At 41.2% G+C, this 27,678-nt stretch overlaps 1 protein-coding gene across 1 annotated transcript in view; it reads left to right on the plus strand.

Annotated features, from left to right (window-relative positions):
• LOC124555478 (heat shock 70 kDa protein 14-like) overlaps positions 1-23,447 on the plus strand; it is a 150,121-nt gene extending 126,674 nt beyond the window's left edge. The window contains exons 8-10 of the mRNA XM_047129402.1: positions 16,652-16,841; positions 22,939-22,997; positions 23,258-23,447. Of these exons, the coding sequence (XP_046985358.1) occupies positions 16,652-16,841; positions 22,939-22,949 (201 nt within the window). The 3' untranslated portion in view covers positions 22,950-22,997; positions 23,258-23,447. The remainder of the gene's footprint in view (positions 1-16,651; positions 16,842-22,938; positions 22,998-23,257) is intronic.
• Positions 23,448-27,678: the final 4,231 nt, after the last annotated feature.

Consider the following 27,678-nt stretch of genomic DNA (forward strand, 5'->3'; position numbering starts at 1 on the left):
TTTACAAGTTAATATAACAGTCCCTGAGTGCAACCGCTTTCCGAATGTAAGGTAACCTGATTATTATTATTATTATTATTATTATTATTATTATTATTATTATTATTATTATTATTTCCTGTGTTGGTGTCAGTTCAGATCATGTTAAGCTTTGTTGGCAGTGAGCTTCATTTTCTTCTTTTCTCAAAATTTCTTCATTCAGTTTCTTCCAATTTTGTTGTGGAAATTAAAATTAAACTCCAGTTAGCAGCAACATAGAGTGGTTGATATAATGTTTGCAGGCTTCTTCCTTGTTATACTTTCTGTTTCCTGATAACAGCTGTTTTTCAGATATTAGCATGCTTCACCAAAACCAGTTTCAGATTCAGGATAAGTTGTATAATTTAAATGAAAACTGTGATCCATTTAACATAAACTGAATTTTAAAACTATTGCTCTGGTTCATCATGTAAAGAACATACTGAATTTTTTTCTTTAAGTCAAATAATTTTGAAAGCGTTACGGAGATGATAGATAAACTCCAGTGGAAGACTCTGCGAGAGAGATGCTCAGTAGCTCAGTACAGGCTTTTGTTGAAGTTTCGAGAACAAACCTTCACCAAGGAGTCAAAAAGTATATTGCTCCCTCCTACGTATATCTCGCGAAGAGACCATGAGGATAAAATCAGAGAGATTAGAGCCCACGCAGAGGCATACTGACAATCTTTCTTTCCACGAACAAGAAGAGACTGGAATGGAAGGGAGAACCCAATAGAGGTACTCAAGGTACCCCCCCGCCACACACAATCAGGTGTCTTGCAGAGTATGGATGTAGATGTAGATATTACTATATAACTAATTCCTTGAATATAATAGAGGGAAACATTCCACGTGGGGAAAAATATATTTAAAAACAAAGATGATGTGACTTACCAAACGAAAGCGCTGGCACGTCGATAGACACACAAACAAACACAAACATGCACACAAAATTCTAGCTTTCGCAACCAGCGGTTGCTTCGTCAGGAAAGAGGGAAGGAGAGGGAAAGGCGAAAGGATGTGGGTTTTAAGGGAGAGGGTAAGGAGTCATTCCAATCCCAATCCCAGGAGCGGAAAGACTTACCTTAGGGGGGAAAAAAGGACAGGCACACACCGCACGTACGTACACACACACACACACACACACACACACACACACACACACACACACACACAAAAAATAGACTAATGGTGCCAATGCTGTTTTGCGGCAGGTGCAGTGGTTGTGATGGGGGTAGAACGTGCTGGGTGCTTGGATTGGGCCTTGGTCTGCCACAGGGATATAATCCCTGTATCATGAGGTTGGGAGTTAGGGTTGGCATAGGGATGGGCTAGGCTGTTCTGTAGTTTGGGTGAGCGACAGAACACCACTTTAGGAGGGATGGGAAGGATCTCTGGTAGGATGTCCCTCATTTCAGAGCAGGATGAGATATAATCATAGCCCTGGCGATGGATATGGTTCCATTGTTCCAGCCAGGGTGATGCAGGTTCACAAGGGAAGTGCTGCTTTGTAACTGACTTGTAGGGATTGTGGTAGGATTGGGGATGTGTGAGGCAATGGCACAGTAAATATGTTTGTGGACTAGGTTTGGGGATGGGGGTTGTATCATGTGTCTGTGAAAACCTTTGTGAAGGCTTCAGCATGTTGAGCAAGGGGGTTCTCACCACTGCAGATATGTCATACTTGGGTGGCTACGCAGCATGCGAGGGATTTTTTCTTGTGGAAGGGATAACAGCTGTTGAAATACAAGTATCGTTGGTGGTTAGTCAGTTTAATGTGGACAGAAGTGTGGATGGAGCCATCAGAGAGGTGGATGTCAGCATGCAGGAAGGGTACACATTTGGTAGAGAAGGACCAGGTGAAACGTAGGGGAGGAAAAGGCGTTAAGGTTGTGAAGGAATGTAGATAAGTTTCAACCCCACCCCCACCCCTCTGAACCTAGTCAATGAACAGATTTCCTGTGCCATATCCTCACACACCCTCAATCCTTCCACCACCCCAAAAATCAGTTACAAAGAACCGCCCCCTGTGTCACCCAGTATCACCTTGGACTGGAACAACTGAAATATACCTTTCCCCGGAGCTTTGATTATCTCTCATCCTACGCTGAAATGAGGGACATTCTATCCAAGATCTTTCCTACCCCTCCTAAAGTAGTGTTCTGTCACCTATCCACCCTACACAACATGCTAGTCCATCCCTATGCCACTCCCAACCACTTGACACAGGGATTATATCCGTGTAGCAGACAAAGCTGCAAAACCTGCCCAATCCATCCACCCTGCACCACCACCTCCTCCAGTCCTGTCACAGGCATTTCCTACCCCATCAGAAGCCAGGCAACCTGTGAAAGCAGCCATTACTCTGCTGCAAACGCAGGACAATCCTTTATGTCAGTATGACTACCAAGCAATAGTTGCAGATGAGTCATCTTGAAAACACATCATCCAGTCCCATAATCATCCTGGCCTCATTATTTGGTAACCCACTGCCCCTGCACATTTCAACTAACATGCCCCAGGGGGCTCAGAATTCTTCCATGAGTTCGTGCATGGTGCTCACAGGGCCCAAAGTTATTGCAGACCATTCTTCCTTCCTGGGCTGCATTTCCTTCCCCGTGTCCTTTCACTGCCTTCTCTCCTTCCCCGCTGCCACCTCCTCCCCCTTCCTCGATTATCTTATTTACGTCGACCTGGCTATCCATCTGGTTTCCTGTATTCCTTGCAGTTTTGTTTCCCTCGCTTTTTCTCTTTCATCCTTTTTGGCGTTATTGGTCCCTCTTTGTGGTTTGACCCCACTTCTAAATTTTCTTATATGAATGTGTAGTGTCTGTTCTTTTGAAGCAACAGACACCACACAGATCTCACAGCTGTGAACACTATATGTAATTGGAAGGGGACATTAAGTGGAATCGGCGGCATCGAGCAAAAATGTGTACTGGATCGGTATTTGAGCCCGGGATCTCCTGCTTACTAGGGAGGTGCGATAACCATTGCGGCATCCAGGACACAGCATTATCGCAACTGCGTGAACTACTTTGGTACGTCTCACGGCCAATCCACACTCCCGCCAAGTGGTACCTATCTGCAGTCCCTGTCAATTATACTCCCGTCGCTACTCAGTTTCCCACAGGAGGTCAGATGTATTTCGTGCATTCACACTGAAGAAAGTGGATCCATTGCCCATCCAGACTTACGTGAATGTGTTGTGTTTGTTCCTTCAAAAGCACACACACCACGTAGCTACTGCAACTGTGAACACTATTTGTAAATGGAAGGGTGGTCACTGCTGTCAGCTACACAGGGACATTAAGATGATTCCACTTAATGTCCCACTGCAGCTGACTCCAGTTATCCTCCTTCCATTTACATCTAAATTTTCTGTTTGTAGTGTGAGCCATTTGGGAAAGAACTCCCTCCTTAGTGTCTATGGCATGGATTCCTCTGCCCGCTTCCCTCCTCTCTTCCCTCCCTGCCGTAGCCCCCCTCCACTTCGATCACCAGCACGTCTAGCCAGCGCGTGTGGTGGGACTGTTATGTACCCATCTGACTGACCCCCTTGACAACACAGGACACACTTCTGATGTCTGAGCTGTTGCCTCCTCATATGTGCCTAGGAGTGGTTGCTTGTTATTCTGGAGAATCAGAACTCACTGCTATGGCCACCATACCAGATGCTTCTTGTTATGGCTGGGTGGCGTCCATGGGGAGAGCCCCTGATCGAAGTGAGTGGTATCGAGGTGAATACTTTGCACAAGAGGCATATCGAGCTCCAAAAACCTGGCTGTTCTCCTATGGCCGTCTCTTAAAGTGGTAATGTATCATTGAATGCTGCTTCTTATAATTCTGCCACCTTCCCTTCCCTGGCCACACCCTGGGAGGAGGTCCAGGCTCGCCGGCTTGGACTGAAACACCTTCCCTGCTACTGGGTCTGCACTAGGATGGACAGGGACACATTCACCCCCACAAATCCGCTATTTTTTGTGGAAAATGCAGTTGGGTTCCCTGTCGATCAGAGGTTCTTCTTCCACCCAATCTGCAGTTATTCTTGCTTGTAATCATTTTGGCAATGTCCCGCTGTCTGTTACACATCACCAGTCTCTGAATATGGTCCAGGGAGTCATTTTCCATAGGGGCCTCATCCTTCAAACTGATGAGGAACTGCAGGCTAATCTGGAACAATGGTGTGTTCATTTTGTTTAACATGTGCAGAATGCTCGTAAAAATGCCCACACCAATATCGCCGCCTTTATTCTGGCTTTTTGGGGAGATACCCTCTCAAGAGGTCAAGGTTATGTGAGATTGGTGTGACGTGAGCCTGTATGACCTGCCACCCACGAGTTGCTTTTGGTTCTTGGGTTTCAGGCACATGCCTTCCCAATGTACAGCAGACCCTCTATGTGGTGGCTGTGGCCACCCACTTCATGGGGGGAGCCCCTGTGTTCTGCTACCCGTGTCTGTAAATTGTCATGACCATCACACTTCATGCTCACTAGATTGCCCAGCTTACAAGAAAGAAAGGAAGATACAAGACTATAAGGTCCTGGATCGACGATGTGTTGATGTCTTCAACTTTTGCCTCTGTTATATCCTTTCGCCCTCTTATGTCTCTCTTATCAGAGTCCTGCCCCCTCTGCTTGGCCCCTCCCCTGTGTTTCTCACGCTCTGCCTTCTGGGTGCCACTCCACCTCCTCGGTCATAGAAGTGCCTCCCTTCTTCAGCACCCAAGAGTGACGGGTGTCCCTCCCGTGACCCCTCCTATCAGCATCAGCTACCACAACTCGGCTACAGGACATACAGTCTGTGTGCCCCAAGGTTGCCTCCTCTTTCTCTGTTCTGGATCTTTCAAATCATGCTCTCCCTCTGTGCTCTGCCCTCCTTAACCTATGAAAGAGAAGAAGAGAAAACACAAATACAAGGACAAGGCCCCCTCCTACAAGGTCTCCTGTAGGTGTCATCTCCCCCGCTCACAACCTGAGTCTGACATCTAATTTATGTGACATGACTGGCTCCAGCCCATTCAACTCCCATTTCGATACCCGCTCAGTGAGGAACTGTAACGAATACTACCTTCGCCTCCCAGAGTTGCAATCCCGTATTGCCTCTCACTCGTCAGCTTGTGTTGTTCTTGAGGAATCTCATTTTACTAATGCTCACTCACTGTCCCTTACTGAGTTCTGTGCTTTCTGTCAGAACCAGGTTGACCCATTGACGGCTTCTGAGGGTGTCTGCATGTTGGTCTGTATGGATATTGTTAGTACATGGGTCTCATTCATACCACATTGGAAGCGGTTGCCGTTTGGGTCCACTTGGACTCTGCCATCACAGTTTGCAATCTCTATCTCACTCCCTGCCAGGCCACCTATATCTGCTGCCCTAAATGCTCTCCGGCAACTCACCCCTCCCTTCCTCCTCCTTGGGATTTTAGTGCCTATCACCCTTTGTGGGGCAGTGCTTCTTCATCTAGTCAGGGGTTCCTCCTCGACCAGTTTCTTGCAGACCATGACCTGTGTCATCTTCATGATGGTTCCCCTACTCTTTTTAGTGCTGCATGTGGCACCTCTGCCACTGATTTCCTCTCTTCCCCTCTCCTCCTTCGTTCCTGGTCGCCACATGATGACCTCTGTGTAGTGACCATTTCCCGTTGGTTCTCTCATTCCCTCCCCACCTCCTGATGACCAGGTTTCCCTGCTGAGATTTCTGTCATTGTCCTCTGTATACCTCCCGTGTCGTGTTTCCACCTTCTTTGTCAGGTTGTCGTCCGTGATGTCAGATGAGAAAGTCTGTGCTGCGGGCATTGCTGTTCCCACTTGATGGGCACCAGTCACCATTGGCCAGTTCCATGGCAGAGCATGGCTATTGCCACCACTGTTTGCAATTGTTGTAGCACCTTGCAACATCTGAAGCGGCACCTGTCCTCCGTATTACCTTTGCGCCAAAGCCCGTTACTTACACAACCTGAGCAAACTGGTGTTTTGGGAATGCTCTCTGTACCCTCTGTGTTCTTCTGGCTCTTCATCGTGGGTGTGGGCTACACACCGCACCCTTCAAGGTACACACATACACACATAAGTACACATAACAATATCCAAATTGAAGGAAAATTGCAATATATGAAAGAAAATTACATTTTATAAAATATGGGGCAACTTGTACAGTACATGACATATGAACACTTTCTTACCTCTGTCACAACCAAATTAACTCAATGTAGAAAGACATAGCATTTTGTTTATAATATTTAAACATTTTGTCAAAAACCAATATTGTCAATAATGCACAAAATGCTGGTGCTGCAATCTGCATTCAAGTTGATTCAGAACTACACGTGATGAGACCTTTCAATGCTTAGATAATATTTTTTTGTATTAGGACCCCTTTTCTTCCACCAACTTTGAGGACTCTTTGCTCAGAGAATAAGTACGGCATATTGCTGTGGGGATATCAACTTCACACAGAATATGAGAGAAAGAAACATCACAAATATCATTATCAGGCCAATAGGAGGACGGTGATGCATGAACCTTACTGTAACTTATCCTTCACAAATAACCTTCTCAACAATTCCCAAATACCAAGAAGAGTCTCATGCACATGCAGTATAGCAGTTGGGCTGCACAGTGCATTCTGGCCTTAGTGGCAGAAGTGCATCTGAGAAATCATCCACAATACTAAAATCTGTATCACAGCTCAGCCTTTTTGCTCCAATCTTGGTTGGTGATATTGGTACAATGTGATGCATAGATCGTGTTCCAGCAATTGTTTTTGCACTTGGGAAGTGCTGAGAAAGATGTCGTCTTGCTTGTACCATTTCATTTTTTGAAACAAAGAGAACTGAAATGCCTTGCAGGCTCTCGTGACAGAATTCAAATACCTGTGAAGCTGTAAGTATTTGATCTTCATAAACTCTTTGCAAACTTGTTTTTGTGACAAGTCTTTCAACACTGCCACCAGTACAATCACAGGGAGATTTGCCATGGCGGGTAGCAAAAAATGACCCGCTGCACTTTACGTTGAAGTTGTGTTCGTGGTAGCAGATATTTCTGAAATTCTTACAATTTTTATATTGTGTAGTACAGCCATCAGTGAAATATTCAACATACACAAGATGAATTTCAGGAAATTCACACTTAAAAAAATTCTATACAGTTTCTGAGGCTGGTAAACCAAGGCAACATCATGTTCTAGGTCATCAGAAACAATACAAATACTTTTTGCATGCAACTGTTTGTCCTTTTTGTAATATACGTGGACAGTGTGAAGAGTGCAGCTGCCATTGATCCAATGGTACCCCTGTACTTCATCTTTAACAACAAAATTGAGAGTTTCACTGAAATCCATTAAAGTTAACACTGATCCTTCTTCATTTTCATATAATCAGACTGTGATTGAGAAATAAGAGTGTGGAGTAATTTTTCAATTTTCTTAGTTTGTCGCAGGATTCTGATAGAGAAGTGATGTGAACAGTTAGTCATTCTATGAGTTGATACCCATTGACTGTACTGAACCATCTCATCAGGAGCATAGTCTTCTATTTCATTTTCTAGGTGAGTTTGAAGCAATGAACTGGTGGGGCATTTTTCACACAGATGAAGCATAAAGACTCTGTTATTTATATCACATGTTATTATTTTAATTAGATCTTGGTATGTTTCCTAATAGAAATGGAATTTAGAAGCAATTTAACATTTTGGTGGTAAATGCACACACATACGGTATGTGTTCCTGATGATCCTGCAAGCATACATTGTTTTGGTCGAAGAGAAGCAAATTTTGAGAATCATACTTTGCTTTCAGGATAGTTTTTTTAAATAGAGAGAATGCAGCAAATTTTCTTATGTAGAGAGAATCTGTGCAGGTACTTGTCTTTGTGTTTAAAACACACACACACACACACACACACACACACACACACACACACACACACACACACACACACACACACACACACACACACACGAAACACTTAAATCACAGTATGAATGACCATTGCTTCGCCATAATAAAAGCTCTTATTCTTCACTAGTCAGTTCATTCACACAAGTCAGGGCATTATCACATATATCTTGCAGATACTGTCCAAGAAAAGACTGCCTACTTGTACTTTCCATAATGCTTCAGTCATAATACCAATATTTGTCGTAAATAATTCAAAAGGTGATTGGTGTAACCTAAAAAGTAATTAATTAATGAAAAATCATTGTATCCCATTGTTTCATTACAAAAGTATTTCACATTATTATTGTAACATTAGGGGACTTACTTTTGTTTTGGAATGAATAGTTAAAAACTGCAACAATCAAATTTTTAACCAATAATTGTCTCTGTGTACAGCTCGGTACAAGAGCTCAGAACTGCATGCTCAGTGGACACGTGACGCAAAATCAAAGGAACTGGATGATGCAATACTTATAGTGGCAGTAAAACGGTGTTCTCAGATATGATTTGTTCCCAGGGAAATCCAGTGTAGCCAACTCCAGCAATTTAGTGGTGACATTGTAGTCATCAATTAGCAACTTAAGTATTTCTTTTACAGTAATGTTGTTTTTTACACTTCGCATTATTTCTACAAACTGATTCGTTTTGCATGACATAATGGAATATGTAGTGTGTTCATGGTGTTTGTAAATTTTTCAAAAGTATCTGTGAGGAGGCAATACCTTAAAAAAAAAACTATAATGTCCATGCATGGATTTTGTTTAAAAGAAATTATTTACAATTTTTTCTGAGATGTAGATGATGGATATGTACTGCAGGAAACATGACTATAAAAATATAAACATTCCTCCTTAACCCTTTAACTGCTCTGGACATGTTAATGCGTGTGCCTTTGTACCTGTCCGTGTGTGCTCTGAACGTGTATACACGCGCCACCAGTCCTTCTATCTGGTACTGTGAACGTGTCTACGCGTAGACGTGTTCAGAGTACCAAGTAGGAGGACTGGTGGCGCGCATAAACGCGTCCAGAGCAGTTAAAGGCTTAACTAAAAAAAAAATATCAAGTTTCCTCTGCAAAAACTGTACAAACTATTGCATTTTTAAATTATAAAGGAGCTCGTTTATGAAAGCCTGAATTCCTGAATCTATACAACTTCTTTTTGTGATAAGTGAAAAAGTAATTTACCTACAACATTTACATTTTGAAAATGTGAATATATCTAGGTAAACTTCTGCTACCCAAAATTTCAAGGATTTGCTTGACAATGGGTGTCATTTCCTAAAATTTCTGGACGATTTGATGGGGAATGACCCCTATGCAATATTGGGACATGCGTTACCATGAAGTAACAGCACACTTTGTCACACACCATTAGACAACAGTGGTTTTTGACGGACATGCTGCTTCATAAATATTCTTCATTCTCCGATGTGATGTCTACCGGTATGTGTTAAGTGGTAAGTGTTTTTCCGTTGCTAAGAAAAGAAAACCACCACGTTGATCCTGTTTGGACGCATTGGGTAATAATGTCGCCATTGTTTACCTTTCTGCATTTACTGCACGAATGTCAGAAAGACACGAATGCCACACTAATACCTTGCCAACAAATTGGTACTTATATGTCCGCATCAGACTCACCACACACAATTCAACAAAAACTGACATTTTGATTACACAGAATGGGCATATGATTAGTGAGTCTGGACAATTTAAATCTGTAGGTATTCAGATAGATGGTAAGTTGTCATGGAAAGCCCATGGGTAGGATTTTGTTCAAAAATTGAATGCTACTGCTGATTAAGTTCAACCATTAAAGATGTTTTAGAACCTGTGACTGTTTATTCAATGTAAACACACAGAACTGGAGCCAATAACTGTTTTGCAATAGTTATTTATTCATTCCATGCACCAGTTTTCAAGCCTTTTCAGGCTCATCTTCAGATGGTTTTCAGAAGTTGCATAGCTATTTCAAGCATAATGCTGGGTGCTGGTCTGCAACAGTATGGGCCGCTTTTGTTGTTAGTATCCATCTGTTTGCTTCCATTGTGATGACCAGTTGGTACCACAACACTCACTTTCCCACAATATGTATGCACATGCTAGATGCTGGCAAGGTTTCATTATCACAGTGTATATGCGCAATATTGTGTAAAACTGAGTGATGTGGGATGAACTGGCCATCACAATGGAAGCAGTCAAATAGATACTAACAACAAAAGCTGCCCATACTGTTGCAAACTAGTGCCCAGCATTATGCTTGAAATGGTTATGCGACTTCTGGAAAACCATCTGAAGATGAGCCTCAAAAGTTTTGGAAACCAGTTCATGGAATGAATAAATAAATATTTCAAAAAAGTGACTGGTTGCAGTTTTATGTATTTACTTTTAATGCTGCTCTATTCTCCATTAGAACAGTATTTGAAGTAAGTGATAGCCCAACATGAAAATTAGTCTACGTTGCTTATTTCCATTCACTTGTATTGTAGAGTATTTTTGGCTTAGAAAAGAGAGTTCAATCAATATGTTGTGTAAGTTTGAGAATCTCTTGTCGACCCTGTTCAGGAGCCTTGAAACTTTGACATTGGCATCTCAATATATACACTCATCATAAAAAGTTAAGCATATTTGCAAATTACCTACCAATAATCACTATGAGCATTACTTTTGTGTTTATGTAGAAAGGTGGTTGTGTAAATGTTGTGAACTCATTTGTCGTTGCCACTTTCCCTCATGGGCGTTCCTTTTATGTGTATGTAGGAAGGTGGTTGTGTACATAATGTGAACTCATTTGTCGTTGCCACTTTGCCTCATCAGGAGCAGTGCAATCACGGCTTGTAAACAAATACAGTACACCAGAGCTATGAATGCACAGTTGTCCGTGAGCCTCTAAATGCAGCAGAATGCCTCAGCACAGGCTCTCCATGGCAGACTGTATCAAAATTGTCACATAGATGGGATTAAACACAAGACAAGTTGACATTGTGAATATTGTTCATGTTAATCAAAGTGTTGTCTCCAGACTGTGGAAAAGTTCCAGGAAATGGATTCAATAGTGGATCGACATCGCGAAGACCGTCCACGCAAAACTGCAGCAGCCCAGGACCGGTATGTTATGATATCTGCACAGAGACACCCTATAAGGAGAGTGACTACTCTGTGCCATGAGCTTCAAGAAGCCACGGGGGTTACTGCAAGGACCCAATCTGTGCACAACAGACTTTATGATAGGGGTTCATACAGCTGAAGACCTCTCGAGACTCTAGCACCCCGTCCACATCACAGGGGTGCTTGCGTAAGAGGGGCTAGAGCACGTGAACCTTGGACACGACTCCAATGGACCAAAATGCTGTTAACAGGTGAATTGCAAATAGGCTTGCATCCTGACAACAACTCTATTCGCATATGGAGGCAAAAAGGGGAATATAGACATCTCTAAATGGCTATGGAATGTCACCAACAATCCGGTGGCTCAATTTTATTATGGCCAGGTATCGTGTAGGGCCACCGCACACCACTCATTCCAATTGAAGGCAACATGACTACTGCAGTGTATGAAAACAACATTCTACAACCCATAGTCAGTTGTTTTGCAGAGACTTCACGGTGTGTGTTGGTATCTGACAGGATGTGAGATCTGAGGAATGGATTGGTTAGCATGCTCCCCTGATATAACTGCATAGAGCATACATGGAGCGTGCTCAAAAGAGCGATTTCTAGTCGTCAGTATCCTCCATTAATGACTGAAGCTCTCAGGAATGCTGCCATTGAGGAGTGGGACAAACGTCCCAAGAGGCCTGCAATGATTTGGTACTGAGCGCGCCCTGTCCCATTCAAGAGTGCCTGAGGGTTCGTTGAGGACCTACGCATTACTGAACAGTGTGCTATACAAATCATTTAATGTTTTTTGATGTTGGAGGTCATTGCAACTTTTTTTCCCAAATGTTCCTTTTTCATTTCATAATTGGTTCCAAGACAATGTATAGCTTTCATTTGCATAATACTCCGTGACATCAAAAAATACAGTATAAGATATCTATCTTATTTTGAGATGCGAGAACCAATTATGTGCTTAACTTTTTTTAATGGGTGTAATTTTCTTTAGTGTCGTTTGTTGTTAACAATATGAGCGTATTCCGAGAATTAGCAACTAGTAGGCAGAAATCGATTCTGCATTTGTATTGCGCCTTGACTCTTGTACAGAAAGGCATGCAGTATTCTGCTGCATTCATTTTCAGTAAGCTGCCACAAGAATTGAAAAATCGTAGCAGTAATCTTTGCACTTTCAAGTCTAAACTGAAGACTTTCCTCGTGGCTCACTCTTTTCAATTTTTCAGGGAGTTCCTGGAAAACAATTAAGTTAATTCTGTATTATATTGTTGATTATGCTAGTATATACTCGCAGCTTGTCATCTGCATGGGATTTGTGTGTATTTTATTTTTTGTGTTATTACTTTTCTGAAGTCAATTTCATATACCGACTTCATTTCATGACCATGGAGATTTGCTACTTAAAATGGTCCTATGCAGTACATGTAAAATACATTATAAAAAAATAAATAAATAAATAAAACAAAGAATATGAGCTCAATACCAGGGATGAATTTCAGGCTGAACCGAAAGAAACTTTTGGTGACAATCAACAGAATGTTACAACAACAGAAGAATTCATCAAGTGGTACAAGCACATCAAGGAAAAGCAATAGAAAGGAAGAGGGTTGATTCCTGAAAGTAGTCCCTGTGGAAGTTAGAGAAGACCACCATGATCTCACTACTCTCATATACCAGATTGTAAGAGAAGAGAGACAGCATTTTGTGGCAGCGAGAACTGTCAGACCAAGTACACTCAAGAATTGGTGACCAGTAATGTAGACCCCATACATCAGGAGGTAATAGAAAATGTTGAAGGAGAAGTGTATTGTTCTTTGACACTAATCTCCACCACCTGTGGGATGTGCCATGAAAAATGGACTTGGACTTATGTTGCTGTTGTCAGATGATAATCCAGCATCCAACTAACACAGGTACAACCAACTAATCCACCATGTAAAATGCCCTGCAGAAGAACAGACATTTGAGGGTGGAGGACAACAAACAGTTTGTTTTCACTGTTGGTGGCGTGGATACTTCGTACGCTACTGCAGCGGAAGAAGACTATTAGATGACTATTGTGCCACAAGACATCAGCAATCACAACAGTGCTATTCGTACCAGTCAACTGCAAACGATTACAGTCGATCTGTGGACCGAAGCTAATCACTGTATCCACAATGGGTCACTTCCCAACACGCCATAGGCATTTCCTGTCACTGTACGGAGGTATCGGCCACTCGGCTAACCACGGAAAGGCTGCCACAGATGAAAATCGTCTGCGGACAACAGTTATTGAGATGTCAGGAAAACTCACTGACATCATTCACGGCCGACTGTGTCAGGTGCTAGTGAACTCTGGGGCTTCTTTTTCTGTTATGTCAGATGCTTATTGCTAGCTAAAGAGTACTGCATTCTGTGATATGAAAATAATTGTCTGGAAGTCACAAAAAGGAAATATGTGTAGCTGACAGGAACACGTATTGCAGGAATAACTATCGATAACAGAACACAGCCTTTAAAATTTGTCATTTAAACAGAACAAAGTCACGATATTATTTTCAGGGGAAACTTGCTGCAGGCATCACAGTGTGGAAGATCAGAGCTCCAGACTGATAAAGCTACTTCAACAACCACAGATAACAAAGATTGCTTCCGGGCATTTGTTCGCCACCAAAGTCGTCGTTACCCCTTCCTCGACGTCTCGAGACATCTCCCAAAAGAAATCTACAAACCGGTAGTGACAATAAGCATTCTAGATGGGCGAGGAGTGTCACGAGCAGCCACAACTCGTCCCTAAAGGTACGTGCTCAGAGATAGCCGAACCAGTCCAGGAGGGTCAGCTTAGTGACACCGGTGAAGAAACGTGCTCTACTACCACTACAGACGACACAGGGAAGGAAGCTAGTATCGAACTGCCGATAGGACCTGACGTCACCGAGGGACAGTGTCAGTTGTGGTCCTTCTGCATCAGTTTTCGGACGCTTACAAATCCTGAGTGAAGAGCAGCCAGGGAAGCAGCCTACGGTAAAACACCGTATCGACACTAAGGATAATTCACTGATTGGCCAGCACTCGTATAAAGTTTCTCTGGTAGAATGACGGATGGTCCCGGAGGAAGTGGAGATGATGCTGCGAGGTAACATCATTGAATGTTTAGTGTGTCCTCGGTCCTCTTCGATGGTGTTCTCCGACGGTCCTTGTGAAGAGCAAAGATGGCACATGGCATTTCTGTGTCAGATCTCGGGTACTGAACAATATCACAAAGGAAGATGTCTGTCCGTTGCGGTGTGTCGATGACACCCTGGACTTCTTCGACGGAGCAAAGTATTTCTCAGTTACGGACATGCTGACAGAACATTAGAAAATCGAGGCTGACCGGGAAAATCCTGCACGCCTTCCACACGCGAATGGCCTTGCAGTACACTTTAGTAACAGGTTGGCAGGTACGGTCTCGGTGTACGTCGACACGGAACAGAGAGAGTGGGATCGGTACTGCCTGTAGTGACATTCGCACACGACTGAGCGAAGCAAGAAACTGAAAGCTTCTCACTTTTCTTTTTGTTCTGTGGTTGCGAGGCCAAAAAGACTGTGGATACCCTATTCCTGTTTCGGCTGGACGATACTCGGGATGACTAAATGAAACGCATTACAAAGATCGAAGGAGCAAAGCAGCTGGCTCGAATATGAACCCTGTATGCCCAGATTAAATACCGAATGCACTCTTAACGCCGAGCACTGACCGGTGAAGTACAGCCGAGGGGAGTCGGTACGGAGTTTTATACCTGTGCGGATAGTGAGACTATTGAAAATGTTACTGTAGTCCTAGTTTGGGTCTCGTCGTATCCTTAATCGTGTATCGCATAATAACGTACGACATTGAGGACTGTAACCCTTTGTCATGAAGATGAAAGCACGAGTCCTCTGTGTGAAGCCCTGGTACAGTCCAGAGACACACATTGATGGTGGGAGGTTCGAGAAAACTAAAGACCGACTCGAGGATCCTGGAGCTTTGAAGGGAGGCGCTACTTTCGATGCTCGTACTAGTGAAGAGGATATAATGACGTGACCACAACGTGAGAATCCACCAGCACTGCCATACGGAGGACCGTTGACGAGATCTAGATCTAGGGTGCTGTAGTCTGCTCCAGCGAGAACTAATGATGAAGCGAGCTGTGGCACGTGAAGTGTAGTGGTGTGGTGTAGTGGTTAGCATCGTCAGCGGGTGTGCTGTTGGTCAAGAGTTCAGATCCGACCACCAGCAGTTATTTGTAATTTAGTGTTTATCAGTTCTGGGAGGTTCTAGAAATATCTTATGTTTGTAATGTTTTAATAATCTGGAGTATTAAATGTCTGTATAAATAGCTGTAGTCCCTATGCAGGAGGTCAGTTCTGGTCTGGGTACTTTGGTGTCAATAATAAACATGCTTTGAGTTCTAAGTGTCGTGTTTTTGTTTTGATGTGACAATATTTCTCACAGACAGCAGCAGTGATCCACTAAAATTCCAAACTAATGGTGATGGTATGCTGTCTTATATTTAATGAGGTAGGAGTCGCATTCTGTTATCACAGTACATTTACTTGCTTATGAGATGTACAGTTGGCACCATAGCATTGTTTAAAATGAAATGCAGCATCCATGCAGACGGGGGAAAGTTGTGGATGTATTTTTTAATGTTCTATGACTGGGTGTCATTGACAGAAAAACTGGTTTTTCTGGAAACAGCTGCCGGTCATGTTGCAGGAAAATTGTTGGTTCCTGTTTTGAATGCTGACACTAATGACTGAGTTTGCATATTCTTCCAGTATTTTCATTCAATGATTCTTTAGGCAGTAGGTGAAACAGTGAAGGGTTGGCATTGTGTGGTCACCTAGGGCTGATGTCTTATCAGTTTTTTTTCCTGAGATAAAGAACAGTGTGCAGTAGTACAAACATCAGGTATTAATCTATAAAATTTCTAAACTATGAGCAGTTATATAGGTTTATGACCAAGGAATAATGGATAAAATGATAATGTCCTAATTTCTTCTCATGTATATGACAGAGAGGTGTATGATGCCTTTTGTTAATACATTTGTGCTTAATAGATTTACTGATAGTGGCTGTGTTGGAGAGACAGCATGATTGTAATCAAAACAAATGGAATAATTAGGTATAATGTGATAAGGATGTTGTGAGATCTTCTATTGGTTGTTGGAGTGACAGTTAAGTGCCCTATTACAAGAACAGACAATTTTGCCAGAAAATGCTTCAAAAAGTAATAGAGAGAGAGAATCCTAATTAATAACTGATTTTTAAGTAGACCAAAATAATAATATTTAAATCAATTGAACAAAAAGTGTGAGAATACCTTGAATGCACCACATTTCCTGTATTGCTATTTTCAAGTTCAATTCATTGTGACATAACCTTCATCCACTTTCATGTTTCATTTAAAACTTTTGTCATATTTTTCTGTCAGTTTTCTTCCTAACTTCTTTTGTGTGTTTCATTTTTATCTACTAATTCACTTTGCTGTGGTTCTTATTTCTTTACTGAAATAAATATTAAAAATGTTGAATACTTTAATATGTCATTTGGCAGTTTCATGTGGTCTGTGCATTTCAGGCAAACGATGATAAAGTGTTGGTTATACCAGCACAGACACCTGTTCCGGTCAAAGTCACAAAGGGACTTCCATTGACACTCTCAGGAGAGAGTATAGAAGTTCAGGATGTTGAAGCTAGAGATGATGATGATGATGATGATGATGATGATGATGATGATGATGATACAGGGAGCTGTAGTTTTGGGAAATGTAAGTAAAAGTTTGTACACATTCCGTCCAATAATTTTAGTAGATTTTTTGTAAAAATTTAGCAGACAATTTAATTTTAATTTATAAAAGTGATAACTTGCATGAGAATATTCCTTAGTGCACCTATAGGCAGTGCCGAACCCCCCCCCCCCCCCCCCCCCCCTCCATTCAAACACACACACACACACACACACACACACACACACACACACACACACGCATAGTCGATAGTCGAAGTAATGAAAAAACCCTCTGTTTTAAAATATGAAACTGTGGGTACTAGCAGAGATCGCCCATGAATTTCAACTACCTTAGTTCTATGAGGAGGACACTTGATTCCAAGATGATTGTGTTGCAATTCAAAGAGTGGCATTCTTAAAGAATGGTTTAATCAATATGTGAATAATTTGTTACTCTGCTAAGTTCAACAGGCTCCATATTTCAACATCATTGAACACCTTTTGTGACGGGGCCCTCACACACTTAATATGTATGCGCAGTAATATTGTGCCAATATATTGCAGGAAAGTGCAAGGCCAAGGACAGCACAATACAATTGCGCAATATTCATGCCTTTGTAGTGAACATGTTGGTGCGCAAAAATGTGGAACTCATATGTATTGTTGCTTGCCTTGCAAAACACAAGCAGAAATTATGCAGAATAGATGAAATTAGCCTGAAAATCTTCCAGTACATGTTTCAATGAGCCACTGGCTCATTCACTGTGTCGCAGCTTCATAAACAACAAAAACTAATTAAAAATTAAACAAGGAAATTGTAAATTATTGTGTACACATGCTGTGTTTTCTGTGTGTCCTCTACTGTAACAACTGTTGCAAAAAAAAAAATTATTTACTGATTACTAATTGAAAGCTTACGTGATCTGATGTCTGTGGAGTGCAAGGAAGAAAAACATTTATGCTGACAGGACAGCTGCCCTGATCCTATTTGCCAATTCTGAAAACTGCTATAAGTAAAATAAACTTTTCTGCTGACTATCATGACACATGGGCTTCAGTTCCCTCTGCCATTTTGGACAATGAGGAATATGGCATCTGAGAAATGAAGTTTGTGACTGTTTACAAAGTACTGCATGATGCTTTAATATACATACTCCAGCACACGCCCTGATCTTTTGTCATCTATTTTTTTCATTTCTCTTCAGAAATTCATTCAGTGTGAATTGAATTTCTCTTGATCTCAGTAGGAACTGCTGTTTATTGCACATCACTGCCCTTACATGGTACAATTTACATTGCCATATAGTGAATGTGTGTCAGAATTGTTTAAAGCTCTCTAGTCTCCTTCAATATATTGTACAGACTGTCAATACTGCTCATAGAGGGTCAGTATTATTGCAAAATAAATATTGAGCATGGGAGGGCTTCTCAAGTTTTTGAGCAGATAATTCAGTACGTGCTTCCTCCTCAGTTAAAGGTTGTGAAATCCCCCTGTGGGTCCGGGGTTTAGAATAGGCCCGAGGTATTCCTGCCTGTCGTACGAAGTGACTGAAAGGAGTTTCACACGTTTCGGCCTTTATGTGATGGTCCTCTGTAGGGTTTGATCTCCATTCTTCGGATTTTCCCGAAGAGCGAGCCAATTGGGGAAGGGTGCCTTATAAGGTGGATCGTGTCCATCGTGCATTGAGATCTTTAGCCTTCTTTCTTGTTGCTGCATTGCAGTCCTGTCCATTCTCCATCTCTTGGGCGAGCACACCTTCCTGGGTTCATTTTCGACCATGCACTACGCAGTGTCAATTTCTACGTCAATGATGACCATGGACTTCTTTGCACCTGATATCCAGCTCGGTAGCCAGTCCGTTGTGGTGGGGCTGCCACATACCCTGTTGGTTGTAGCCCCCCGACCACACAGGGATCGCTCTGCTGATGCCTGCGCCATTATCTCCCTATGTATGCCAAGGGGTAGATGCCCATCCTCTGGGGTATCGGGACTCCCGGCAATGGCCATCCTGCCAGGTGGCCTTTGCTACGGCTGGGTTGCGCCTGTGGGAAGCGCCCTTGGTCAGAGTGGGTGGCATCAGGGCGGATGGCACATGATGAAGCGTAGTCCATCATCTGTTACTGGTGGTGAAACACCAGCAGTCTCTAAGCGATCATGAGCTCAATTCAACGCACAGTAGTATGACCCCAAATTATTCCCCTCCCTGGCCACACCATGGTAAGAATGTCGTGCTAAGGATGGCAGCGGATCTTATTCGCGCCAGTACCTTAGATGTTCGAGAGCTGATGGGGAATCTTTCATGACAATGAAGCCTCAGTTTTTTGTTGAGCATTTAGAGGACAAGTTTGGGAAGGTGGAGGGCTTGTCCAAAATGAGATCTTGGGTCAGTCTTGATCAAAACAGCATCTTCTGCCCAGTCACGGGAGTTACTTGCTTGTGACAAGCTGAGGGATATTTCTGTAACCATCACTTACATGGTCCAGGGTATCATATTTCACAGAGACCTTCTTTTGCAGTCCGATGATGAGCTGCGCACCAATTTAGAGCGGTGAGGTGCACATTTCGTGTGGCGTGTCGACCGGAGTCCGAAGGATAATCAGGTTGCCACCGGTGCCTTCATCTTGGCCTTTGAGGGTGATACATTGCCCGAGAAGGTCAAGGTGATGGTCGACCGGTGTGATGTAAAGCCCTATATCCCTCCCCTGATGCGGTGCTTTAAGTGCTGGAAGTTCGGCCATATGTTTTCCCGCTGTACTTCTAGCGTCACATGCCGAGATTGCGGACGCCCATCACTTCCCAATACTCCATGTGCCCTGCCTCCCATCTGTGTCAGCTGTGGAGAGCACCATTCGCCTTGCTCGCCTGACTGCAGGATTCTCCAGAAAGAAAGGAAAATCGTGGAGTACAAGACGCTGGACAGACTGACCTACACTGAAGCTAAGAGAAAATTTGAATGCCTGCATCCGGTGTGTATGACATAGTCTTAAGCCGCTGCTACAGCAGTGGTGAAGGCTGGAATTTGCATGCCAATACCACAATTGGACATTCACTGAGTGACGATAAATGGCCTTTCCAGATTAATTGGTCAGGTGACCGTTGGTGTGTATGGCATGAAACATCTGAAAGCAAGGGGTATCAGGCTGGAGGTGGGAATGGGGGTGTGGGACATTCCAGCAGAAATGCGATCTATTGGCTGGAGCCCGCTGACATCACGGTGAGGCAGCACAGCATAGCATAGCACAGCAGTCTGATTATTCAGTAGATGTACTGCACCACACTTGCTTTGGGGTGTTATTCATTCATTTTACTTTCAATTTGGTTCAATACATAGTTGAACAAATTAAATAAAGTGGCATGACAGATGTATTACACATTAGGAAATGATAATTAAGATGAAACATAACTCACTCGTTTGGTGTAGAAACAGATGGTAGTGTAGACTGTTCCACATTTCTGTTGCCGTTTATCAGATGAAGGTGAAATCCATAGCAGCTTCCTCCTTGTGCATATCTCTTTATAGTTTCCAATTTTGCTTATTGATTCAGAGACCTAATCCTTAAATGAATGTTCTTGTTCCTACATAAAGAGCAATAACTGTGTGGAAACTGTTTCAAAATAGAGCACAGAGACTTTACAACATTTTTTTGTTTGCGCACCCCGTTTCCATTAAAATCAACAAATTCTCCTTCAAACTGCAACATGTTGTTTTTCCGTGCTCGTATTGGAGAGTAATGATCATCGTGAGATGTAATTGATAGCCAGTCTGCAACAGTCTTCTAATTCACTTTTTGCTACTAGAATACCTAACAATTTATCATTGTTTTGGTACTTAAATGCAGTATAACTTGCAATGTATTTCACTGCATCTGGAAGAACATCCAGAATTGCTGCACAACCACACAGTTTTACCTCATCCATACAAATTATAAAAGTGGGTGTGCGTATATATGTATGCATGTATGGGGCATTCAGAAGCCAAGCTGACTGACTCCATCAAATGAAAATGTTCAATACAAACAATTAGTTATTGAGTTATTTTAAAAAAAAAGCTCTAAAATTTTTCAGCATATTTAGAATAAACTGATGTTAAGGTTACGTTTTCAGCACTTTATAAATATATAAAAAAATTCAATGGCTATCTCTCCCATAAGAAAAACTGCTTTGTATGGAGTGAGTCACATTGCCGACTGAAAGGTGTTGACAAAATATTGTGAGTGGTTTGAATACAGGCAATTTTATGAAACAAATAAACACAAGCAGGACCATTTTACGTGAAAAAATCACAAGTATCAATGTAACTTGATGTACAAGTAGAAAATGCGGTCCCCCCCCCCCCCCCCCCCCCACACACACACACACACACACACACACACACACACACACACCATGGAGATCAGTCTTCATGTACTATAAAGAAGACCATGTGGAACATCAGCTAGACTTTCTAAAGGTCAGTTTCAGTTTTTTGCATTTAATTCTTCAGTAATTGGTGTGTTTCCAGAGAAGGAAGTATCACTTGCATTACCTGGAAATTTAAGGAGACACGCCTCATTTCTCTCTTCAAATACAAAATATTTGTAATCCTCATACCGTAGGAGAAAATTTTTCCAAGCAATCTTCATTTAGTCTGGAAGTTAATATGTAGCTGACCTTCATACTTTTTAGACTTTCAAAAAGTCCAAAGAGAGATGTTATTGACGTAATGAAACCTTTTTCGAAAGGCAACAAACTGTCTCTATCACCACCTTGCACTCGGGAACAAATGTCTAGGAGTCTCTTTAGAGTATTCTCCTGAATTGTGACATTCATTCCACATCCCCGTTGCAGAGGTGAACATTCATCTTTTGGAACTCTTAGAGCTCGAGAAATCAAAGACACCAATAACGAATTCATTCTGCTTTGCACGTCCTCTTAGATTTAAGTGTGCTTCAGTAATGTGGTGCGTTATCATTAGGTCACTTTTTTATGTTTAAAAACTTATTTTAAGATAATTTTTTAGCTATAATTAATTGGAGTGTTATTTATGCTCTTGCTTCTTACCTCTTTGCTTACATCCTGGCTTTGTGTAGTTTATTCTCCATGTCAGTTTATGCTGGGGATTGCAGCTTCCTTCTGGAAAGTAACCCTAGAAGTTTGTTTCTTGAATCTCATTCATAATCTTCAGGCCAAAAATGAATTGAACGTGCATGTACAGTTACCACATTCACTTTGGCTGCATGTTTGTGTCGAACTGTTGCTCATCTTTGGGAAATGCGTGATAAATAATGTTTGTTATCTTTTGAGCAATATTAATGCATTGTGCCACAGCCCAATTTCAGTGACCCTTGCTCACAATTGACACAAAACTAGTTATTTTCTTTACACGCACAGCCACAACAATTCTCAAAGCGACATCAAGGCATACAGAGGCATCGAAGAACTTCTTGCTCACCAGGAGCCAGAATGGTTTACCTCCTTATTCTGTTGTCCGTGGGAGGAGGGAACATTATGGTCTGGGGAATGTTTTCATGGCATTCTCTTGATGATCTTATCATTGTGGAAGAGAGAGTGCAGCAATGAAAGTATGCATCTATTCTTGGGGATCATGTTCGCCTTTACTTGCAATTTGTTTTTCCTAGGCACGTTCACATGTACCAGCAGGACAAGGAGCATGTCGCACAGCTCACTTTACACATGTGTAGTTTGAAGAGGGCCAGGATGAGTTGACTGTGCTCTCCTGGCCACCAAACTCCCCAGATTTAAACCCGATCAAGAATCTCTGGGACAACCTCGATCAGGCTGTTTGTGCCATGGATCCTCGACCGTGAAACCTAGCCTAGCTGGCCACAGCACTGGAGCTGGCATGGCTCCACATCCCTGTTGGCACCTTCCAGAACCTTATTGACACTTTCCCTGCATGTCCTGCAGTGGTCCGACACTGTGTGTGTGTGTGTGTGTGTGTGTGTGTGTGTGTGTGTGTGTGTGTGTGTTCTTGCAATAATTATATCAGTTATCAGCATCACTCAGTTCAGTTTGTGTATATATTGTTTTTTTTGCAATTTGTTTAAACATTATGTTGAAGTCGGAGAATATGTTTTTAATGAAGCAAGCAGTAGCTTTAAATGTCCTATACAGTAAATGCAATAAATTGTTTCAGCTGACGCTTGATGATGTGTCCGCTTCCAGCAGTTTAACTGCTGAAATAAATGTAAACAGGTATGTAAATTTCATATTTTTGATTGTGAAGAGGGAGGTGGTTGTTGTTATTTTAATGTATGAATAGTCAGCAAAAAAATGTATGCCTACCACATATTTGACCAGTTGACTGACCCGCATTTTTTCTTTTTTATTTATTTTTTTAAATTTTTATTATTTGCTGATGTTCAAAGTTTAAAATTTTAATTTTATGGTATGTGTTGCAACTTTGCTTTGCTACTCTGTTGCCTTTGATATTCATTCACTTTTCTCCCTTTTAGTATTGGAAGTTAGCATGCAAGCATAACTGATACTGCAACATAGAAGAAATCTTCCTTTCGACGAGGTCCTCCGGCATCAGATGGACAAGAATTCTCAAGGAAACTGGTTAAAAACCATAATTTAGGAAAACAAAATTTAACAATGTTGATATTGCCTGTGATATTAAAATAAAATGTTTTCATATACTTATTTTGCCTTCAGCCATCCTTTCCCCTTTCTCTCCTTACTGTTAACAGTAGTAATTAGAGACTGGTTTATATGCATTTGGATGTTGCTTATGCATTGGCATATTTGGCTCCTTCTCACTGGTTACTGCGTATTTTGACTAAAAACTAGTGACGATGCGTATTTTCACCTATGTTTACAATATTTTAAAAATTTAGATAGGCAGTCTCTAGCTCGATCTAGTTTTGATATCTTACAGATTGACCGCAACCTAGAACTGCATGCAATCACTAACCGAGAGGCCACTGCATAGTGAAATCTTTACATAAGAGGAACAGGAACAGGCACACACTCAATGCTCCTGCACTGGCTAATCCAGGTTAATCCCCTCCACTGTCATACCGTACGCGTTGGTAACAGTTGAATTAAACTAATCAAGCTTTCAGTCGCATGTCCGTGGTTTCACTTTAGCTTTCCATTTACACACAGTGGAACGTGTTTACAACATGTTGTGTGCCATGTTGCCTGAAAAAAGAAACGTCATTTCGTGGATAGCTGACCATCCTGAAACATTTACATATGACGAAATTGCTTTATACTGTCGAGTTTGTGAGAGAAACGTTCCGTGCAAAAAAAAAAAAGTTTCAAATAGACCAGCATGTCAAGACAAGTCGTCATATCACAGGAATGCAGAAGAAAGGACCAGCAAGTTGCAGTACCAGGGATTTGTCCAAAGGAAAACAAAAAGTTGGTTGAACATGGATGTGTGTGAAGCATTCACTGCAAGCAACATTCCTCTTCACAAACATACAAACCCTATCCTCAAAGGCTTCCTGCACAAATAATGCTTAAATCATAATATATACCAGATGAATCAACACTGCATAAAAATTACATACCGACAATTTACGTAAATGTTCTGGAAGAAATACACTATGAACTCGAGGACAGCATTATCTGGATTTCAGTTGATGAAACTACAGACACTTGTGGCCTTTACATTGCAAACTTAATTGTTGGTGCTTTAAAAGAAGAGCCTTCTTCTACCTATTTAGCGGCCTGCAAAGAACTTGAAAAAGTAGATCATCCTATGATTGCCAGATTTGTGAATGAGGGTATTAGAAAAATATTTCCAGAATCTTCTGCAGATGAAAGGGTGTTTGTGTTTATTTCAGATGCTGCTCCCTATATGATCAAAGCAGGAAAAGCCCTCAGAGTGTTTTATCCCAATTTGATTCATGGGACGTGCTTTGCTCATTGAGTACATCACCTTGCTGAAGAAGTACGTTCCACATTTGTGAATGTCAATAAACTGATTTCATCCTCAAAGGCTCCTGCTTGCATCAAGACATACAAAGAAAAAAAACACCAAACGTGCCTTGACCTCCCGAACCAGTGGTAACTCGTTGGGGTATGTGGGTTGAAGCTGTGTTTTTTTAAATGAACATTTTGAGGCCATTAGAGGGATAGTAAACAATTTCGATAGTGCAGAGACGTTGGCAGTTTGCCAGTGCAAGGAAGCTTTTAATGATTCCTGTATTAAAAAAGACATTGCTGTGATTAGTTCTCATTTTTCCCATATACCTACAAGTATTAAAAAGCTTGAAACTCAAGGTTTGGCATTGAATGAATCTATTCAGTTAATGAATAAAATTATTCTAGTGAACTCCTCATTGCCGGAGGTATTCCCAAGAAAAGTTCGAAAACATTTTAAACAATAATCCAGGCTTTGAACCCTTGTGCCAATTTGATAGTTTTATTAATGCAACAGGTGAACTTTTACCAGAAACAATAAGTGCCAACATATTGTAACTGTGGGCATGTATAGTGTCAGTATAAGTGGGTATAATTTAGCATCTTACACTTGTAGATATAGGATGGATGAAGGAGTTTCAATTTTCATAAAACAAGGGTTAAATGCAAAACTGTAGAAGTAAGCAAATTTTGTGTTGATCTGCACTTTGAGTTTTGTGCATCTGAACTTCAGCTAGATAATGTAGTATTGATATTAGCAACAGTCTACAGGTCCCCATTAGGAGACTGGGAGCTATTCGTGAAAAAGTCTGTCGGACAAAAAGTAGTAGTTATTAATCTGTGGTGATTTCAATGTAAACTTTCCAAGTAATTCTGATAGGGAAAGTGAACTATAAGTGTTATTAACAACAAATAACTTAGAATCAGTGATCAGTTTCCCTACATGTATAGCGCAGGACAGTAGCTCGCTAATAGATAATGTATTTGTACAGAAAGAGGATGTATAACACACGCTTTCTCTGTGGTATATGGATTGTTAGACCATGATGCACAACTGATTAACTTACAGAACCTAACAGGGTGTAGAGTCCAGAAACCATTAAGTAAAAGTGTGAGCTCGCTCAACCCGGTATCTATAGAGCACTTCAGAGAAAGCTTAAGAAATGTTAATTGGGGAGATGTATATAATGAGCCAAATGCTAATGATAAATGCAACACATTTCTTGATAAATTTATATCCCTTTTTGAACATTGATTCCCAAAGAAAATTACTGAATGTAACACCACACGCTTTTCAAAGAAACCTTGGATTACTACAGGTATTAAAGTGTCTTCATAAAGGGAAAGAAAACTGTGTGAGACAGCAAGAACTAGCAAAGATCCAGCAGTAGTTTTAGACTATAAAAATTATTGTAACATACTAAGAAAAGTTGTAAGGGAATCAAGAAATATATATGTTGGAGAAGAAATTAACAACTTTGTAATAAAATAAAATCAATATGGAATGTTGTTAGGAGGGAGACACGAAAAGTAACTGCTGGGGTAGGTAGTATTACTATTAAAGAGAATGAGAGCATCCTAACCAACAGTACACAAGTAGCTAATGTATTTAACAACCATTTCTTATGTGTAGGAGAAAAAAATTGGTGAGAGCAGTTCAAAAGAAAAAGCCAGACAGTACATGGAAGAGTCTGTTTTGAAAAAATGTAGTCAGATTAACTTTCACCTAACAGCCTCTTGTGAAATAAGTAAAATTATTAAATCTTTGAAAAATAAATGTTCTGTTGGAGTAGATGAATCTCTAATAAGATATTAAAACAATTGGAGCAATTACAGCTGATGTTCTGATTCACACATGTAATGCATCACTAACTCGAGGTATTTTCCCAGACAGGTTAAAATATGCCATTGTCAGGCCTCTCTACAAAAGGGGGACACCACAGATGACAATAATTATCGGCCAGTATCCTTGCTTAGAGCATTTTCAAAAATCTTCGAGAAAGTAATGTACTCGAGTGGTTAGCCATCTCAGCAGTAATGGGATACATAGTAAATCACAGTTTGGATTTCAAAAATGCTGTTCCACTGAGACAGCAATATACAATTTCATTGTCCACATAATATAGTCTTTAAATAGTAAAATGTCACCAATAGGAATTTTCTGTGACTTTTCCAAAGCATTTGATTGTATGAACCATGACATTATGTTACAGAAATTACAACTATACGGTATAAATGGAATAGCATACGAGTCATACCTACGGAACAGGAAGCAAAAAGTTTCCTTACATAGGTCCAGTGATATAAATAAGTTTGCCACTTCATCTAACTGGGATGAAATTACATTAGGTGTTCCACATGGTTCAATCATGGGTCCCCTTCTGTTCTTGATATATGTGAACGACCTCCCTTCCTATCTGAAACAGGAAGCTGAACTTACACTGTTTGCTGATGATACAGGCATCATTATTAATCCAGTTAAAGAAACTCCAATTGAAAATTATACAAATAAGGTCTTTGGAAAAGTCATTAATTGGTTTTCTGCGAATGGGCTTGCTCTAAACTTTGAAAAAACACAGTAAATCCAATTTTCTGCTGCAAAAAGTACAGTTTCTTCAATAAATATACCACATCAACAGAAGTCAGTAGACAGGGTAGAGCATACTAAGTTTTTGGGTGTACATATAGACGAGAATCTTAATTGGAAAATTCATATTTTGGATCTTCTAAAGCGACCAGGCTCAGCAACTTTTGCAATCAGAATAATTGCCTATTTTGAGGATATAGAAATTAGTAAGCTAACGTGCTTTGCATACTTTCACTTTCTGATGTCATACGGAATAATATTTTGGGGTAACTAAACATTTAGACAAAAAGTATTCACTGCTCAAAAGAAAGTGGTTAGAATAATTTATGGGGTTCATAGTCGCACATAATGTAGGCATCTTTTTAAAAGATTGGGAATTCTTACAACAGCCTTGCAGTACATTTACTTACTAAT

The sequence above is a fragment of the Schistocerca americana genome, chromosome X (assembly GCF_021461395.2).
Source record: "Schistocerca americana isolate TAMUIC-IGC-003095 chromosome X, iqSchAmer2.1, whole genome shotgun sequence".
In the NCBI taxonomy this organism is placed as follows: Eukaryota; Metazoa; Arthropoda; class Insecta; order Orthoptera; family Acrididae; genus Schistocerca; species Schistocerca americana.